Source organism: Meleagris gallopavo, chromosome 6 (assembly GCF_905368555.1).
Source record: "Meleagris gallopavo chromosome 6, MGAL_WU_HG_1.1, whole genome shotgun sequence".
NCBI lineage: Eukaryota > Metazoa > Chordata > Aves > Galliformes > Phasianidae > Meleagris > Meleagris gallopavo.
This window is the reverse complement of record NC_139409.1, coordinates 14,679,975-14,698,756: the sequence shown is the minus strand read 5'-3', so window position 1 is coordinate 14,698,756 and position 18,782 is coordinate 14,679,975. Positions and strand designations below refer to the sequence as shown.

General features: G+C 43.9%; 2 protein-coding genes across 3 annotated transcripts in view; one reads left to right on the top strand and one right to left on the bottom strand.

Moving 5' to 3' along the window:
• Window positions 1–2,401: 2,401 nt before the first annotated feature.
• On the bottom strand, window positions 2,402–11,004 carry LOC146544088 (uncharacterized). Its single transcript, XM_085226940.1, has 3 exons — window positions 10,997–11,004; window positions 4,076–10,196; window positions 2,402–3,732 (listed from the first exon to the last, which is right to left on the bottom strand). The coding sequence occupies exons 1-2, from the start codon at window positions 11,002–11,004 to the stop codon at window positions 9,464–9,466; spliced, it is 741 nt and encodes a 246-aa protein (XP_085083066.1). The 3' UTR covers window positions 2,402–3,732; window positions 4,076–9,463.
• The window catches only part of SVIL (supervillin), a 130,598-nt gene continuing 121,551 nt past the window's right edge, over window positions 9,736–18,782 (top strand). The window contains exon 1 of one of the 2 annotated variants that reach the window (XM_085227142.1): window positions 9,736–9,875. The gene's annotated coding sequence lies outside the window, so the exon portion shown is untranslated. Of the gene's footprint in view, window positions 9,876–10,070; window positions 10,215–18,782 lie in introns of those variants that run through there. The other variant, XM_085227141.1, reaches the window with a different exon arrangement.

Sequence of the window (18,782 nt, the reverse complement as noted above, 5' to 3'; positions counted from 1 at the left end):
CTCACCTCGTGAGAAATATGATCTGATGGAAACATTTTTAGAAATTAAAAGCAAATTGGTCTGGTAGTGTGAATTATCTATCATCTTCTTAGGCAGAATCAATCTTATTGAGTAGCTGAATGCCACAGGATGTTATGTCCTCTTTAGGTATTCCCTCTTTTAATCTTCAGAAAGCGGATTTGAGACAGAGAAACTGCTTGATAGATTTCCTTGAAAAAATAGAAGACTTTGTGTACATAAATTATGGACTTTTAACTCAGATGGAGAAATTAGATTTCCAAGTTTGTAGATGAAGATTCAAGTACGCCAACAATGAGCAGTTGAAGTAGTACAGCTGAGCTAATCAAGGCAGCTTTAAAAGGCTCCAAATGCTTGCATCCACATTCCATGATTTTATGAGTGATTATTTTTGCTACAGATTTAAACAAAGCCTATCATCTTATTCCAGCTTGCTGAAAAAAATGACTTGAAGAAGTACCATACCACTGATACCTTCTTTGTACAACAACATCAGAGGTTTAGGGCTAGAAAGCCATATCTAATTTCAGTTCAAGAGACAATTCCATGTATGCTTGAACTCCTGAGGACATACTGAGTACAAAAATCTGCGGAAGGTATTTCTACTCTCTCTCTCTTAAACTTTTTTGTCTCTCCTGCGAGTTTGGGTTTGTTGGCTGATTACCAAAGTTAATGACTGTTCTTCATTCTAAAGGCTCAACAGTCAGGGCTATGTCAGAACTGAAAATTCTGTTTCACGGGAAGTTCTGACATTTTGAAATACATCCAGGTTTGGAGGGGAAAATTCCCATATAGTAAAACATTCCCCTAAAGCCTTGTCAATAGAAATATACCATTTTAATAAAATGTTTTTATTTTTAAAAAGAGTTTTTCTGAAAGAGGTGTTGTAAATAAGAAGCATTCAATTCCAAAAGCTCTGCAATGAGCCTTAAACAAATTCTCTTTTACTAAGAATGAATGCTTCCAATTTGAGACACCCAATTTTGACATCAATTCCCGCTGTTGAATTGGCATTTTCAAAATGGAAAATATCAATTTACAAAGGTAAGAGGGTGCACTTAAAGTGAGCTAAGCCTGCTCAAGCAAGGCCAATCCTACTGACCTAAAAGCAATCTCACCCAACTGTGTTCATTTTATAGAACTGTAAGACACTTTTAATATTCTTTAACTTGTGACTTCTTTGTTACAGTTGCTGGCTTTTTAAAATAGTTCTGGGCATGTTCCAGAATCATGGATTTACAGATTATTTGAACACACTGAGATATTTTAATTGGCTAAAATGCAAACATTTTACATTTAATGAAGAATAACTCTTGAGCTGATTTTCCACTACCTGGTACAGTAATATAGCCATAACTTTACAGTAGAGGTAAGGCCTCAATGCACAGTTTGGCAGTTTACTGCTTGAGACCTTCCCATGCCATAAAGCTCACTGGACATTCAGAAACCTTCTCCTGTGTGTCTGCTTCTGCTCTGGCTCTTCCCTGCTGTTCCAGCAGCATGATGGCATTCATAGCAATGCAACTGCTCTGCAGAGATTCTACAAGGCATTCAGTGGTCCCTTAGTCATCCCCAGCTTCTGCAGCCATTCTTTGGAACATATTAGTGGAGAGAGACTTGTTGCTATCCTGTATTATAGCTTTTTTTTTTTTTTCCTCCAGCTATTGTATTTCTTGCTAGGCTGTTGAAAAGAAGAAGCAAAAATAAAGCTCAAAGTACCAGCATCCTTTGCCACATGCCTATATCAACAGCAGCTTGTCCTGGATGTCGAGCTCATCTCCCAGATCTGTAAAGCTAACTCTGGCAAATCAGTTCACAGTATGTTTAACTTAAAACCTTCAAGTGTTACTATTGTATACTAGGAAGTATTCTCGAGTACTTCACTGATATATTTAACTGGAGCCTAAAGAAACAAGTAAATAAGATATAAGGCAGAAAAGAATGTGTCCTTGATTTGAGTGTTTTCACTGTTGTTTAGGATAATGCATTTTATCACTAAATAATTTCTGATCTTTGCAAAACACTATGGAAATTGCTTGTTGACACAGTGTCAGAGCTGAGATGTTTATGTTTTCCTGATGCTTTTAATCTGTCACAAATCTTTGGCAACAGTATCTCTGAGGCTGGGAAAAATGTGCCTGAAATTGTATTGACATTGTAAATGGATTTACAAGCTTGTCCTTTAAAATATTCTTTTCACTTTACAATATAGTGGCAACATTCTGGATCACTTCAGAAATACGTGTAGTGGTTTGTATGCAAACTGTGTATTCAGAGACCAAGTTTCCATCTCAGCATCACTCCAACCACCATTTTTGTATACTGAGATATTTACGCTGCAGGATCCTAGTGAAAGGCTGCAAGAAACTCAGACTTTTCCAGGGAGGGCTAACAAGATTCATACCATACGCTTGCATAATATTGGCAGCTATAAGACTTAGGAGGGATTATTTTAACAGTTTGTTGTTCTCACATATCTTTAAATATTTGTCTTTGTGGGTCTTGGGGGAAGCCTGTGTTTAAGTTGCACAAGAGTGCTACGGATAAATCATTACTGCTAGCAGATCATTCAGGACCATCCACTTCATTACTGGGCTTTATTACTCACCAGTTCTATTCCCAGCTGAAGACACCAAGGCACAGCTTCATGCTAGAATATCACTGGAATCCTTGAATATTACTGGATCTCTAAGTAGTGGCCAGAGCTGCCTATGGAGCCATGTAGGCCATGGGTTTCTGAAATTTGAAAACCTTCACAGTTGTGAATTTTCAAGGTGTTCTGTTTCATAGATTTATTTACCTATTTTGCAACCCTTCACAATTAAGCTAAATATAAAATTGATGTGCCGCTGCCAAATCCAGAATCAAAGCATTTATCGTGAAAATATCAAGATTAAACTTTTAATCTCTGATTCCTTTCCTCTTAGCTTTTCCAGATGAAACAATTAAGGAAATTCATTTGAAGTTCCCATGTACTCTTGATCTCTTGAACATAACTTGTTAAGAGAATTTACTATTTAAAACAAAAATCTTGTTCCTCTGAAGCAGTGCAAAGCAATCCTTCCTCTGCAGCCAAGATATTCTGCAAAACTGAGAGCCAAAAGGGCTCCCAGTGGGCAGTCCACTCTCATGCTGTCCCACATAAGCAATCACACATTGCACATATTGAAACATTTGCAGTTCTAATTGTAGGAGTTTTCAAGTAAACACCTTGCTTTCATGTTTTATTTTTATTTACATTGCTTAAAATTTGAATGCTCCTTCACAGTATTGCAAACACAAAGACAGCTAGACAGAACAATACTTCTGTGGATCAAAATTTGGAAGTACAGACAACTGATTAAGCCCAATTACACAAACGCAGGGAGCTGGAATCTCTAGGGTTTTCCATGGGGGAAGAGCCCTGCATGTGAATTGATTGGCATTTTTTTTCTCCATCTTTTTTTCACATGTAATTCCAGAAAGCAGAACCAGACTACAAACTCATGCCATGGTTCCACAGTCAGCTGAGGCTGAGAAGCCTGAGGAATTTCTTTTATGCGCCTTGCATAAGCCTGTATATTAAAGCCATTAACATCACAGATGATAGGCTTCATTGTGCCTCAATCACAGAACGGATAAATGATGGTATCACTGTGTAAGGAGAATTTGTTCTTCCTGAGGTGTCTAGGATGCACACGGGCACAGTCTGATGTTGTCCAGGTAAGGCAGTACCTGTGGAAGACCTACATTAAGCTCCTTTTAGACACTGTCTACTGCCCATATTTGTGCCAATAAGTTACGAACAGCAAACTGGGATTGTTAAAATGAGGTGATTTTTCTTGTCGTGGAATTATTTTGATTACCCCTGCCATGAGATTGTTACATGGCACTGGAAGCCAAGAGAGGAATGGAGCTCAAAATCCTGCATACTATTCTAAAAGCACTGTTTATTTTAATAACTGTGAGCTCCCTGTGAGGACTGTTACACCAAATAACATGAAGAAAGTTCTGTGGCAGACAGGCCCTGTGCTGAAAACCATACAGCCATGCCAGTTGGTTTCTGAAGGATATTTACCTAGGCTTTCAGCATTTTCCTGATGTTCTTCAGATGCTGTCAGTAGTTGAAAGCTTTATTCAGTGTGCCTCCAACACTGCTGTGCTCCAACATTCCGCCGAGTTCAGTGGTTTGGATGCAAACACAGCTGACCATCTACAACAAAGCCTTGCAGAATTTCATTAGCTGATCCCAAACAAAAATTAGTTATTTCCAAGTAGCAGCATCTCATCATGCAATGCATACAAGCAAGGAAATAAAAAGACAGTAACTTCATCCCAGGAAATACCCAGTGGAAGTCATATGCAGAATAGAAGATAACTGTGAGCCCAGCATGTCAATGCATCACATGTATAGTGCATAAATTATATGGTTAGTCTGACTTCACACAGTAAGTGGGTTTATTATGCATTGTGCAGTTCATCTGGGCAACACATGCTCCAAAGGTCTAACTCTGTGGAAGTACTGCACGTTTTGTGCAGGGTGAATGTGTCTGGGATCTCTAGGTATCCAGAAGCTCAGGCTGAGCTGCTATTCTGACCAGGTTGTCCCAGACAACTGTCAGCATTCTGCTCCTATGAAATACCAGGAACAAGAAAAGGACCTGTCTGGTTAAAACCAGACGCATGGTAGGGAAAAGGAAAAAAATATATTGCATTCCTGTGTATTACATTTTGTTACTGAGCTTGCATCAGAGCTCCAGACTGCTGTCTCCTCCTCAACACCTATGAGATGTATATTTATAGAAGAAAATATCAAAACATACAGAAATAAAACTGTAACCTGAACTGTTAAGTAAATGTTGAATAAAGTTAAATAAAAAGTCAATGTAAAATTAAAAAAAAAAAAGCTTTAAATAACATAGAACTACAATTCTACAAATTATTCCTAAGCAGAAAAAATTGATACCATTGTCAGATCAGTAAGAATGGGCTGTATAACCAATGTGTGCAGTTCACAGAGATTGAGCTCAAAGATGTATTCATTGTTCTGCATACAGTTGCAGTTCCTTTTTCAATATCTTTCTCCTTCGCATTTGGAGCTATACTACCTGTGTTGTGAGACAGAATTTCCTGAGAAGTTACATGAGTATGGCAAAGCAGGTCACTTGAAAATGACGTGTTCTGGGCCACTAACCCCGTTCATCCATCCAGGATTCCTTTTCCTTCAGATACCATCTAGTGTTACTGTGCTCAGTGTTGATATTGCCAGGGCATCGACATTTGGTTGTTATCTGATGAGAGCAGCTAACTGGAATGCTCCCTCTGAGAAAATCTGTTGACATATATGGGCTCTGTTGTATCTTTGCATACGTAGTTAATACATCCTGAAACCCTACATAAGGAAAGCTCACCAAATCCTGCTTGGGTGTAGCACAAATGTAACTCTTCTTGCTTCATTAAACATTCACTCATAACTTGCAATTCAATTCCATCACCTGAAATAAAATACTTGAGACAACTGTAAACTAAATGTCAGGCCTCTTTCTTGTCAGAGAAGAAGACTTTTCCGTTAATCAACTTATCTTACTTGAAAAATATTTTTTTTCTGGAAACCTCCCAGAGAGTTAGCTTTGTGAAGCCATCTCCCAGCAATTCAATAGAAAACAATATGGGGTGATTTCAGATGGGAAGGATCAAACAATGGGATATAAATCCTGATATAAGACTGCAGATGTTTCAAATACAAATATTTTTAACCCTAATACTCATCCATGTTATACCAATAATATGAACTGGCAGAATGAGAGACTTGCAAAAAAGTACAATAAGCCTATTTCTACTCAGTGCATGAATTTGAAAATAAATCACATGCCGAATCATAGTTTCTTCAAACATCTTTTTCCAAAGCCAGTGGTTTCATGGTAACATAATTTAAGTGATGAGCACGCTTGGATAAATGCCACGTGGGCCACAAACTATCTGCTCCACCAAGAGAAACTGCCGTCCCAACTTATCCCAGCTTCCTCGGCACCCACCGTTTTCATTTTTTCCAGTGCAGTAATAGCAAAAGCATTGACATGATTCAGGACTTACTCCAAAATTCTCTGCAGCTCCTTCTAGAAAATACACAGGGTAACACACTGAGAGTATCTCCTGACAAACAAGAGATCTTTTCGGGATTATGCTGCCTTCTCTTCTCCCCACCTGCCCTTTCTCTTCCCTTTATTTCTCATTGCTTATGAGACGGATGGTTATTATCAGTTTATTATTACTGTTTTTCCACAGACTTTCTCAAATGTCAAGTGAATCTGATCTGGAGTTCAGGCCCATAATTACACTGGATCAACTCCAGGAACTCGTAAATAAATCGGTGGTGGCTGCAATGGCTGCCAGAACTCTGTCGTTCTGCTCTTCTGAGGGTGGACAGAGGCTTTGGCTCTTTTCTAAAATTCTACACTTGCCCTTGAGTTTTTCTCACCTCCTTTTAAAAGACCCTAGGCTTCCTTGCTCGAGTTTGGCATAGCCTTACACAGGAAGAGAGAGCTACCGGCCTGCCACATTGTTGAATACATTCATTTAGAAAAGCAGCTGAAATTCAGATTGTTACTTTTTGCTTTCTCCGTATGTGGAAACCTTTCAGGGACAGACATATTTCTGTCTCTCCTCTGGCCTCTTTGTTGATGTTCATAGTTTACACTGGGCTTTACAGTGAGGCCCATCTTTGTCATGGGATATTGACTGTGTTGAGCTTTGGAGATCAGTTCCACAGCTTGCCAAGGTTCCCTAAGCACAGGGATGCTTGGATTCAAGGTTATAGATTTAAAGGAAGCAGCGGGCAAAACATCCATTCACATGGCTTACAGACCTCTTGGAAGCTGACTGGTAAAGTTCAATGTTATTTCCAAGCCTGTTTCTAATCATATCAATCCATATGGAGCGCAGCATCTGGTTACAGAATGGAATCTCCACCCAGCATAGGCTAGAACTTAACGCTGTAGATGTCATCCTGATAGCCCTCAACACTTTTTCCCTAAAAAACTTCAAATAAACTATTTCAACACAAGACGAGAACTGAGGAGGACATCTTCAGAAAGCAGTTCCTTTGCTTCAGCCTCATCTGCAGTGAAAACAAGTCCCTAATATCTAAGGGAGGGAGTCAAATGGATGGGGCCAGGCTCTTTTCAGCAGTGCCCAGCAACAGGACAATGGGCAGTGAGCATAAACTGGAACATGGAAGGTTCAGTCTGAACACAAGGACAGTGTTTACTGGGAAGGTGACAGAGCACTGGAACAGGCTGCCAAAGAGGTTGTGGAATCTTCTCAGGAGATGTTCAGAACCCACCTGTGAAATCTACTGTATGGAACCTGCTGTAGCAGGGACCAGAGGTCCCTTCCAGCTCTATGATTCTGTGGTTCTGTGCTCAGATATTGAATGGAGAAGATCACGACTTGCTGTATCTATGGTATGTTTGGACCAGGAGCTACAAAAATTGCTGAAACCACAGCTAATCCTGAGTGCAGTCTGGACCTCAGACTATCAAGGAGCTTCAAATGACTTTAAGATGTGAATACTTACATGCTGTCAATGAGATAAATTCTCTTCACAGGGGTCACTCAAAGGAGAGTGGAGAATAGCAGAGCTTTATCAGTGATAACCTTGTTCACTATCATACCAACTGCATAAAGGTAAACTGCTGGACTCCTTTAAAATATGTTGAGCTGCTGTGTCTTCTGTAGAGCACTTTTCAAAACAGTGCCAGTTACTTCATGGAGTGAAAAACACTGAATTCTTTGCAAAAGAATGTCATTTCTTTTCTATTCTCCCCCCAGGCAGCCCCATTGTTTAAATAAGCATGTGCTTGTGCCCCAAATACAGATGGTTTTGACTCCCATCATAAATCAAACATGCTTGTGTCAAACACATTAAAAAAGTAGGGAAAATCATCTTTTTAACTGACGTGGATTAAGATGCTTGGTCTGACCCAAATTATGTTTCTTTAATAATCTTAATTCTTTCCTGGCTCTTCTGGGAACAAAAGATTCCAATATATCATCATGCCTCCTTCTCCTCCCCTGGAATTCCAATCAATCTTTTACTCCTTTTTAAATGTAAATTTTAAACAATCATGTATCTGGATCCTGGATTAAGTCTGCAAGGGAAAAAAACTCTGGCAGAAGATGGCAAGGACTGTGCCTAAGGCAAAATCCAGACAAATCAGTTCTCAACTGGAGTAAAAACAGTTCTTGGCAAATGGATCGCAGGTTTTGGTTGTAAGAGTTCCATTCTGATATTTGAAAATAAATCAGGATAGTGTCACGTCAATCACAACATGAGCAAATGTAACATCCAATTGCACTTTCCCCCACTCAGACAGAACTCTCAGGCCCATTTTATACGGTGTTTCTTATAGGATCAAAATTCCTTGATGATTCCAGTGAGAAGCTGCTGCCCTTTTTTATCTGCAGGGAGAGGGAACACCTTTGATAGTTTCAATCAGGATGACAGGAGCTGTGCTGAAAGGCAGCAGGAGGAAGCACACCTTTAAGGTCACTGTCTTCTCCAGGATTTTTAACCTTGCTATGGTTCATTTCTGTCCTCCTTTCTGAGCTAGCCTCGCTCCTTCTCTCCCTCAGTCAGACTGGAATGACCTGTCTGTGCTTTCAGTTTGATGTGGGTTTTGTGTATCTGCACAAAGTAATTCATAACCACTGGGCAAAAGGCAGTGCCCACACCACATCATTAGCCGGCAATTAAGAAACTTCTGCCTGCATGGAGCCATAAAGCCCAGCAGTGCTTCAAGCCCTCTGCGTTCAGTTAGAGCTCACCTAGGGCACAAAGCTGTCGTAGTGTTGCAGGGAGGCATTTTGTAGCGTGCGCTGCAGAGGGCATTTTGGACATTGATTTGAAGGCAGCGAGCGCTTTATGATTTGCTCACCCTAGCATGTTTCTGCACCTTGAGATTCCCTTCTGCTTCTGTGCATGGAGCTGAGCAGAAGGGAATCAGCCATTCTATTGGGTTCCACACACTGTCTGCTCCAGATCTCATGTTCGGCAGCCCCCGAGTGATTCTCGCTTTGGCAATTCTTCTCATGTTCACATTTCATGTTGCTTCCTGAGACCTGATCAAGAGGAATGGGCCTCAAATCCTTCATGAAGTACACTTAGAAAAAACGACTGTCTAAATAAAAGGTTAAAACAAAAACGAAAACAAAAACAAACAAACAAAAAAAAGGTGATTCTACCTTCTGGGCTGTTTAATATCAGAGGACGTGGACGTGTTCCCATGCCCCCTCACCTCAGTACTGCTGGGGGCTGTGACAGGGGAAGTGGGGACCGTGTCTCTATCTTGGTGGCCCAAAGAACAACTCGTGGCTTGTTTGGAGGGAACGAACGAGGGAGCGGGGCAGGTCCCGGTGTGACACGGAGGGCAGTCCCGCGTGTCAGGGGGCTCAGGGCAGGGGCTCCTCACACCGCGCCCCACGCCGGGCCGGGCGCGGCGCCTTTAAGGAGCAGAGCAGCGCCCGCAGGAGGCGCGCGGAAGCGGGGCCAGGCGGTTGGGGGGCGCGGGGCGGGGCGGGGCCGGGCCAAGTGGAGGCGCGTCTCGTCCGCTCCCGTCCCGTCCCGTCCCGCGTGGGGCCGCTGCCAGCGGTTGCTTCTCGCGCGCCCCGCCGAGCTCGAGTCTCTCCGCTGGGCGCTGCGGCGGCGAGCGCTTCCCCCCTCGCCCCGCCGAGGAGGAGGGGAAGGAGGAGGTGGCGGCGGCTCCTGCCGCGGGGTCCGCGCGGCCGCCCCTCTTCCCCCGCCCCGCCCCGTCCCGCCCCGCTCCGGCCGGAGGCGCGGATGCCCGAGGCTGCGGCTGCCCCGAGCCGCGGGCTGCGAGGTGAGCGGCGGCGGCGGTGGCGGCGGGTGGGGCGCGGGCGGTGCGGGGCGGCCGGGGCCGGGGGCGCGCCGCCGGGCTCCTGCGGAAAACTTCCCCGTTTCCTCCCCCCTCTGCCGGGCGAAGCCCGCAGCCCCGCCGTCAGCCCGCTCCCACGGCGCTGCCGCCCTCCCGCCCCGCACCTGCCGCCCGACGGCGCCGGGCTCGGGGTCAGCGCCGTTCGCCTCTCGCCGTGCGGCGGAGCCGGGTCGGCCCGGAGTTCTGTCCCCGCTTTCAGCCGGAGGAAGGCGGCAGCGGCGCGCACGTGTGGCGTGAAGGAAGAGCCTTTATCGCGGTGTGGAGGTTCGTGTTCGCTGGGCAGGGCGTGCTGGTAGCGGCGAGCGCGGTGCCCGGCGCCGCAGCCGGCTGCTTACTGACACCTCGGGATCTGTTTTACTCGTAATGCTCCTTAATGCTGCACGTGATGGTGGATTATGGCTCTCTTAAGAGAGATTTAAGCGGTCTCGCGAAGATCAGCTGTACTCAGGTTTATTACTTGGCAGGGGACGGCAGCCCGGGGCCGGGGGAGCAAAAGGGAAGTGCGAGTTATCCGGTTGGTTGCGATGTTTTTGTGGGGTTTCGAGAGCTGTCAGCGCTATCGCAGCCCTGTCCCCTCTCAGCATCCCGCTCTGAGCGTGTGAGCTGCCCTGCTTGGATCGTGTGCTTCCTGAGAAGCAAAGCAAACTGTTTGCTACTGAAAAGTGTTCTCAGCTTGTGGTTATCTTAATCTTCTCTGTTCAAAATGAAAACAAAAGCCACTTCAGAAAGGGAACGTCTCTACAGATTCGCACAGCTAAGGTTTGTGACAACAGAGCCGTACGCAGCTTTTTGTGTGGGGTGCTGTGCTCTGGGAGCTGAAGCGTGGCCGGAGCTGAGATGTGCTGTCCCATGGCTGTGTGCACGGGGCAGCCAAGGGCTCCAGCTGTGTTTGCAGAGGAACTATCCTGCATCAGATCTCCGAGAGACAGCAGTGCTCCTCTGGTTTGCTCGGTGGCTGCGTACTCCAATAGCTGCCAGAAGGGCTCCCTGGGAGGGCATGCTGTTCTCCTGTGCCTTGATGAAGGTGAGCTGGCCCTAAAATGCACCTGGCCATGGGTACCAGCGTGGTGAGATGCACGGGGGCAAACTGCTCTTCTTCAGTTCTGCTCTGCTTTTCTGTCCGAGAACTTTATTGGATGCTATGGTGATAACTAATTGAGATACTTTTAATTTTTTTCTTTGCTGTTCTGATCGGAACTATATTTCAGCTTCCACTTTAAGCAAGGCAAAAAAATAAGGCTCAGAGTCTCATCATGGGTGTGCATGCCTATCAGCCTGTTTGGCTGTACCATTGTTAGCCTCCCTGATACAGGCAGAACCGAAGTGCCTGCCCTGTGCAGAAACTTCTGACATTACTACAGGAAAATTGTGCGTTCTGGAGCAGTGAGGTACTGGAGCAAATTCCTGTCTCCAGGTGAGTGCTGGCTTCTGCCAGGTGCAGTCTGACTGTTCCTCTGGGGGAATCGTTTCACACCCCCTGCTTCCTTGAAAATGCACCATTTCTAACTGCGCTGCTCAGTTCTGTAGATACAAACCGTGCTGACTCATATTCTGAACTGTTGCAGCCTTGCTCCACATAAACACAAGCACACATCTAAAATATTTAATTTGCAGTGTCCTCTGTGGAGAGCTATCCCACAGCTCCTGGCAGAATTCCCAGACGCAGCAGATTTGGGGTGCTGGGAGATGCAGAGGCCATTAGTGCCCGGTGGGATGGCTGTCTGAACTGGTTGAGCTGTAGTTTGTCCTGGCACAGGGACAGTTCAAACTGAACAGGTATTTAATCTTGCTGAAAGCAAGTCTGCTTTGAACAGTGCTCAGTATGTGTATAAGCGATTTAGAGCCTGTTGGGACATGGCTGTCGAGAGATCTACATGGTAGGGAAATCTCTGTTACTGAAAATAAACTTTGGTGTAGTTGCATCTCCTAATCATTTTTAAGTAATATTGGTGTAGTTATAATAAAATCCAGAATAAGCTATCAACAGATTTGTTTTCTTAGTTTTTCCTTAGTAAATAACAACTGTAATTACTTTGTGAAAGAGTTCAATTTACGTCTACGTGTAAAATGTTAAAGAGAACTGAGAAACGTGTCCTGCTACTGATCCATGTGTGCACACAAACAGCCCAGAAGGTCTTTCGATATATAACTTGACTACAAAGAAGTGAGGTGGTGGTTAAAAGAGTGATTTCCAGCTACAAGTGCAGCTTGGTGCAGATCACTTACATCTCATTTGCTCTTGTGGGTTGGCTGTCTGTACATTACACGTAACTGTTAACAATCAGCTGTTTGCTGAACTGTGCTAAGCTTCACGGATGTCTTAGCTCATTCCAGTATCCTGCTCTTGCTTCCATTAATCCATTTTTATTTTTCAGAATAAGGCTTTAGAGACACTAGTGCATTCAGAGCTGGATAGATCTGAGTAGCAAGCCTGGGTCAAAATTGGAGAAAAACCTCTTGGTATAGATTGGACTGAAAAGCTCATACTGAGGTTGTTTACTCTGAGGAGTTACAGAATGGACTGGAGAGTCCAGAGTTATAGAGTTGGACTGGAACTTAAACATCATCTCAATCCAAGCTGCTGCCATGGGCAGGGCTGCCATCCAGCAGCTCAGGCTGCCCAGGGCTCCGTTCAACACCACCTTCAACACCTCCAGGGATGGGACATAACCCAGCTTCTCTGGGCAGCAGTGCCAGGGCCTCACTGCCCTCATTTCTTCCGAACACCTAACTTAAGTCTCCTGTTTTCCAGTTTAAAGCCTTTAGCCTTTGCTCTATCGCTACACTCATTGATAAATAGTCCTTATCCAGCTTTACCATAAAGCCCCTATACGTACTGGAAGGCCACAGTGATGTGTCCCCAGAGCCTTTTTTTCCTCCAGGATGAACAGTCCCAGCTCCCTCAGCCTTTCTTGTAGGAGAGGTGCTGCAGCCCTCTGAGCATCCTCATGGCCTTCTCTGGACCTGCTCCTACAGCTCCACATCTTTCCTGTGCTGGGGACCCTGAGTGCAGTACTTCAGATGGAGCCTCACCAGGGCAGAGCAGAGGAAGAACAGTCACCTTTCTCTCCCTGCTGGTCGTGCTGCTTTTGATGCAGTCCAGATACAGTTGGCCTTCTGGGCTGCAGTCACACACTGCTGGCTTGTGACCAGTTTTTCATCCAACAGAACCCCCAAACCTTTCTCCTAAGGGCTGCTCCCAACCTTCTCTCCATCCAGCCTATGTTTGTGCTTGGAATTACCCTGAGCTGGCTGTGGGGCTTCATATTTGGCCCTGTTGAACTTCTTGAGATTTTCTTGAGCCTATCCAGGAAATATGGATGGCAGCCCTTTTCTGCAGCATGTCAACCACACCACTCCACTTGGTTAAGTCAGTAAACTTGCTGAGGGTGTGATCAGTCCTCCTGTCCATGTCACCGACAAAAATGTTGGTCCCTTGAGGAAATAAGGCATCACTCCCAACGTGGCATGCCGGCAGCTGTTTCTAGTGCCAGTGCAGCTGGAAGAGCAAATCTGTGTTCTTATCTTTACAAATGTTAGGATTGCAAGGTAGCATGCCTGTCGTTGCTTTGCCTCCAGGAAGGGCACTATGCTATAGTGCAATAGTATTTTGGTGCAAGAAGTGTGTTTTCTGGGCTTGTGATTCAAGGCTCTACTTATTTCCTTCTTTATTGTATACACATGTTCTGTTTATATTGGGAAATTCTTAGAGATACGGCTTATTTAACAAAGGAATTTTGTTAGAAAGCCTGTATAAGAAATCTGAGACTGAAATGTGTGGATGTGACATTTAGTTGGGTAGGTGTGCAGAAGCATACACTTCCTGTTAACCGGTGACGGTCTTACAACCCCTGTTTCTAAATCCTTTCTGTGTTCACTATTACTAGCACTTTACTTTAAAAAATGAAGAAGATTAAATATTGTGCTTGCATCTGTTTCAGTTGCTATGACAGCTGTCTTTGTCCAGTTTTAGCCACCATACTCTGAATAGCTGTTAACTGGGATTGTAACATTAATAGTTACACACAGAGGAATAAGCATTGAAAGATTCCCTCTTCTGTCTCCTTCTCACTCAAAACCAGTTTCTTTTGTATTGTACTGGTTTTAATCAAGATGCAGATAGTTGAAACATTCCATTACCATGTTTTGGTGCCCAGCATAATTAGAAGTGGTACAGTTATGGTACAAAGTAGTAACCAGGTTGTTAGCGCCGTTTAATCATGGCTTGTCTTGAGCAAGAAAGATGGGACTGGTGATACTGTGCTTCTGAGATGTGAAAACTTGAGAAGATGTGATGCAATTTTTGTGCACAATCGCATGCAAAGCTGTGTCATACTTAGATGGCAGTTGCGAAACAAGCCAGTGCTCCTTGCAGCACGCAGTCATTGCAAAACCAGCAGACAACAAAGGCTATCTCTCTAGGTGTGAGCAGTGCGATGTTGTCTTCAGATACCAACTTACCTTTACACTGATGTTCAAAACTGGTGTAAAAAAGCAGCAAAATGGCCCATGTTCAGCTAAATGTTGCTGTCTAGCTCACTGATTATTTCTTTAGATAGCTAACTTCTATGTACTTAGTGTCTGTATTAAGAGTTTCTATGCTACTATCTTCTGGTGCTAGCTGGAAAGCACTGTAATGAGAGCCTGTGTTGCATGGCAGCCTGTTGGTCTGAAGACTGTATTTTTGGTAGCTGCCAGTGGCAGAGTAGCAGCAGTCTGTGAGTGACCCTAATCCAAAGCTCTTCTGCAGAGTAACTTCCAGTGCAGAATATCATAGGGTTTAGCCCAGTTGGAAGGCCAGCTGCTTATTTTGGAAACCAAGCTGCTGCTTTTTAAGATGAAAGCCATATTTTTGTGAATATGAACTCTTTTGTATCTGCTGGCTGTGCCTCGTCTGAAGGCAGGAGCAGCTGTGGTGCGTCCGCCAGGCCTGCATTTGGCTGTTGCTGCCATTGTGTTGTGTGTAAACGTCCACCATTATTTTGGATCACATAGCAGCCTGTTCAAAAGGGTCTCGCATTCCCCAGCTGTTCTGCAGCTTTTCCATCTCGGGGCTTGCCAGCTGCTTAATACAGGCAACTGTAGCTACATTTGCTTCTGTGGTGTTAAGTATTAGTGGAGATAAAATTGACTTCTTGCTAAATGCTGGGAGCCTCTGTGCTGCTTCTAATGGACTTAAACCAGAAGCGGACTGTTCTTAAAACACCAGGATAGCCAGGAGATGCTTTTTTGGTCACTTGTTGCATCAATGGCACAAAAAAAACTTCTTTTCCTATAGATTTGGCACAAGAATGAAGTGCAATGTTATTTATATATTGCTGTAAATCCACAGCCTGTGGTAGTAACTCATGTAAGAGAAGCTCCCCTTACAGCCTCGTCAACAGCTCTTTTGTTCCCCACTTCTCTGACCTGCCTCCAGCTGAACAAGGCACCTTCTGATGGTTGTCAGCTAAGGCGCTCATTTCCCAGCTCTGAGTTGTGTTTCACAGGCAGTGCCACAGGGATCAGATGTTGAGGAGGACTGGAGCCATGATGCTAGTTTCTGCTCTGTGCTCAGCCCAGGTGAGGGTTCTCAGCTGCTCCTGCCCTGCCATGGGAGGAATAGGGCATGGAAAGTGAACTCTTGAGTACACAAGTATGACTCTGCAGATGGAGAAGTGAAAAAGGAGACAGTCTTCATAGAAAGGTTGAGGGTGACCTTCAAGCGAAGTTTTGAAGGGGGTAACTTTGGCTGCTTTGGAGAGGAGAAATCTGTCAGTGGCCAAAGTTATTGTTCAAAGCAGGTAAGCTGTGCTACAGTGTTAGCTTGAAACTTTGGTTAGGAAAGAATGTGTCCTTGTTTGCTGCAAGGCAGCATTGAAGATGAGATAAAGGTAACTGGGGTGATTTCATTAGCTAGTATTCCATTCTGCTCTACAAGGGGATGGATCAGGCGTTTCTTTGAAAACATTTAATGCACTCTGTAGTTTAAGGATGAAAACTTGCATTTTCCTGGCTGCGTTAATCATGACATGGTGAAGCAGACTGGAAGGGAACATGAGTGTTCTTGCTGCAGAACAGAACAGAACATTCCCCCTGCACCGGGCTCTTAGTCACCCATTTTAATTGATCTGAAACCCCTCTTATTCAGAGAGGAAATTTTCAGGTGACTGTAGAGATATATATGTATTTTTCCCCTGGTCTGTTTTTTCTTTCACCGGGCCTACCCCATCACAGCTGGTCATAGCTGTCCTGCTTGCGTTAACATGATTTCCGTACTATTTATGCTTAATAGGATGATAACTTTGGCTTGATAGTAAAGCATTGCCCTATAAAAGCAAAGCAAAAATACAAAAAGAAACCCCTGATTTAAAGTAATGTATTTCGGAATCTGTTCTTATTTCCAAATGGCTGAGATTTTGAACTTTTCCAACGCTAGTGAGTTAGTGTCTTAGGAGATGTTAAAACACTGCCTTTGGCTAGATATTTGCTCTCATATTTGCTCTCGTCCTCTGGAAAAATTACTCTTTCAGACTCTGTTGGACTGTGAGAACTGTCTATCTCTGAATTCAGAGCAGAGGTACAGGCCACTAGTTTAGAATGATCTTACTAGGTACATAGCTAGGCAGAATCATGGTTGTTAGTTTTAAATATGTAGTTAATACAGGAAGATTAAAAAAAAAAGTAGAACTGCATGTTCTGGGGTTAAAAGTGATGTGCACGAATGGCAGAGTTTCCGTGTTTCAAAAATGGAAAAGACCAGTGTGGGCGGGGAGGGGCAGGTGAGGACTGGAGGAGAAACATATGTCACAGAGAAGGTTAAGGAATGTCTTACTTTTTTAAAGTACTTTTGTTTAATTTATACTCCCCTCTCCCCCCTTCCCCCCCTTGGAGTAAGTGGAGGGAATGGGCATGGAGAGGTGGAATTTGAGAAGTATAAAAATAAGGGGGTGTCTGTCCTCAGCTGAGCTGTGGAACAAGACAATATCTGATGAATAATTTTAACACCTCTTATGAAAGGCTTTAAGAAAAACAAATACTTATTTTTCTTGAAAGACGGTAAGAAGCTGAGTGACATGACTTTAAATGGCTTTAAATCACTAAACGTGTTCAAAGGAATGAAGTAAATAGAAGGAGTTATCCTTCTTACCCGCTTCCAAAACTGTTCCTAATTGAAATTGGTGGAAGTTCTGGAGATGCATGAAAAAAGAGCATCAGAGAAAGCTTTTTGTTGTTTCTTTTAAATGGAAGGTTCTGCCAATGTTGTCAACTTTGCTTAAATTTGCTCCGTTCCCTGAAGGGGAAAATATTTATTTTAAAGTTTCCTCTAAATTTAAATTGGCTTCCCTGCCAGTTTAAAGACATGTCTGTCCATGTCAAGCCTTCCGGCTCCAGGAAAGCTGGCAGCTCTGTGGCTCAGCAGAGGAAGAGACCTTGGGCTGCACAGGAGAGCAGCATTTCCAGCAGCAGGGAAATTCCTGTCCTGAACTGTAACTTGAATTCATCCCTTCAACCTTTGCTTCCTTTTGCTGTTGTTAATGATTTCCTTTGAACAGTTTGTGGTAAGTGCTGCTCTGCCTGCCTTGCTGCACTGCTTCTTCCATTGCTCTCTGGAACTAAAAACAAAACTATAGAATGGATTAATTTAAAAGGAGCAGCAGAGCAGTGTCAGGCAGAGCTGCTTTCCCAAGCCACAGACTGATTTTTGTTGAGAACGATTTACAGCAGCTGAGCTTGGTTTCTCTCCAGGTTGGTCACTGCAGCTCTTGCTGTGGGTTGTCCAGCACGCTGGAGCTCAGGTGTGTGTTATCTGATGGGCTGTGTGGTTCCTGAGCCTGCTCTGTAACCATGGATCGGCCACACGCAAAGCACCATGGAGCTGTTAAATATGGTTATGGAAAGATTCAAGAGTTTGGAAGTTGACTTCAGCAGAAGTTGCAGTAGTGAACAGAAATATGTACAAAAAGAAAGTATATTTGCTGAGATAATGTCTATCAGCACAGATCTGGCTTTAATATGTTCCTTTTTTGAGGGTTTCCTGTTGTAGTTATTTGAGTTCTGGATGCTGTGCCTTGTTTATGAGCTGCTGTGAGGCTGCATTCTCATTTGTAGCAGGCACTGAGGTGTGACATGCTAAAACGTAGCTGCCTCTCCCACCATACCCCGGAAGAATACTCAATATGTGTATTTCTGATTGCATTATGCTATTGGCTTTAATCTTAAATTATGTTAGAATACTGTGTCGTTTGTGGTTTCAAGTGACAGTGTTACTTTAGAGGAGTTTGTACCAAACCTGGTCCTTGCAAGGTTCAGAGTAAAGATTCCCCTGAGCTCCAGAAATGCTCTGAATGACGCTTTGGGTGAAATCTCTCCTCAGTGTCCCATGCTGGGGGAACCCTACAGCAGACTGGAGCACAGAGCGTGCTGAGCCTGCCCTCTTCCTTCCTGTCATATTGCACAGGCCAGGAGCCTACAGATAAAAGACTTGGTTATTTTAAATACACTTGTTTATCTTATCTCTGTAATATTGGTGCATGCCTGACTTTACAACTTGCATGCAAATAACAATTTTGTATTGTTTTTGTGGGTTGGCAACAAAGCTGTTCTGGCTTCCTACTCCAAGCAAAAGCCTGGAGAATGGAAAGTTGTTTTTATGGATTCTTGGTATGGAATGCAAGTTTAATTCTTCCAGCTTGAAATGAAGTTACTTTGAATAAAATTAACTTAAAGTGGCAGTGAACCCAGAAAAACAACTTCCTAGGACTTAGGCTAATAAAAGCTAACTGTAGCGTAAGTAATAGCTGCTGGGCATGCATTTCAGGTTCTTGAAACTTGTGGTTTAAGAGGGAAATG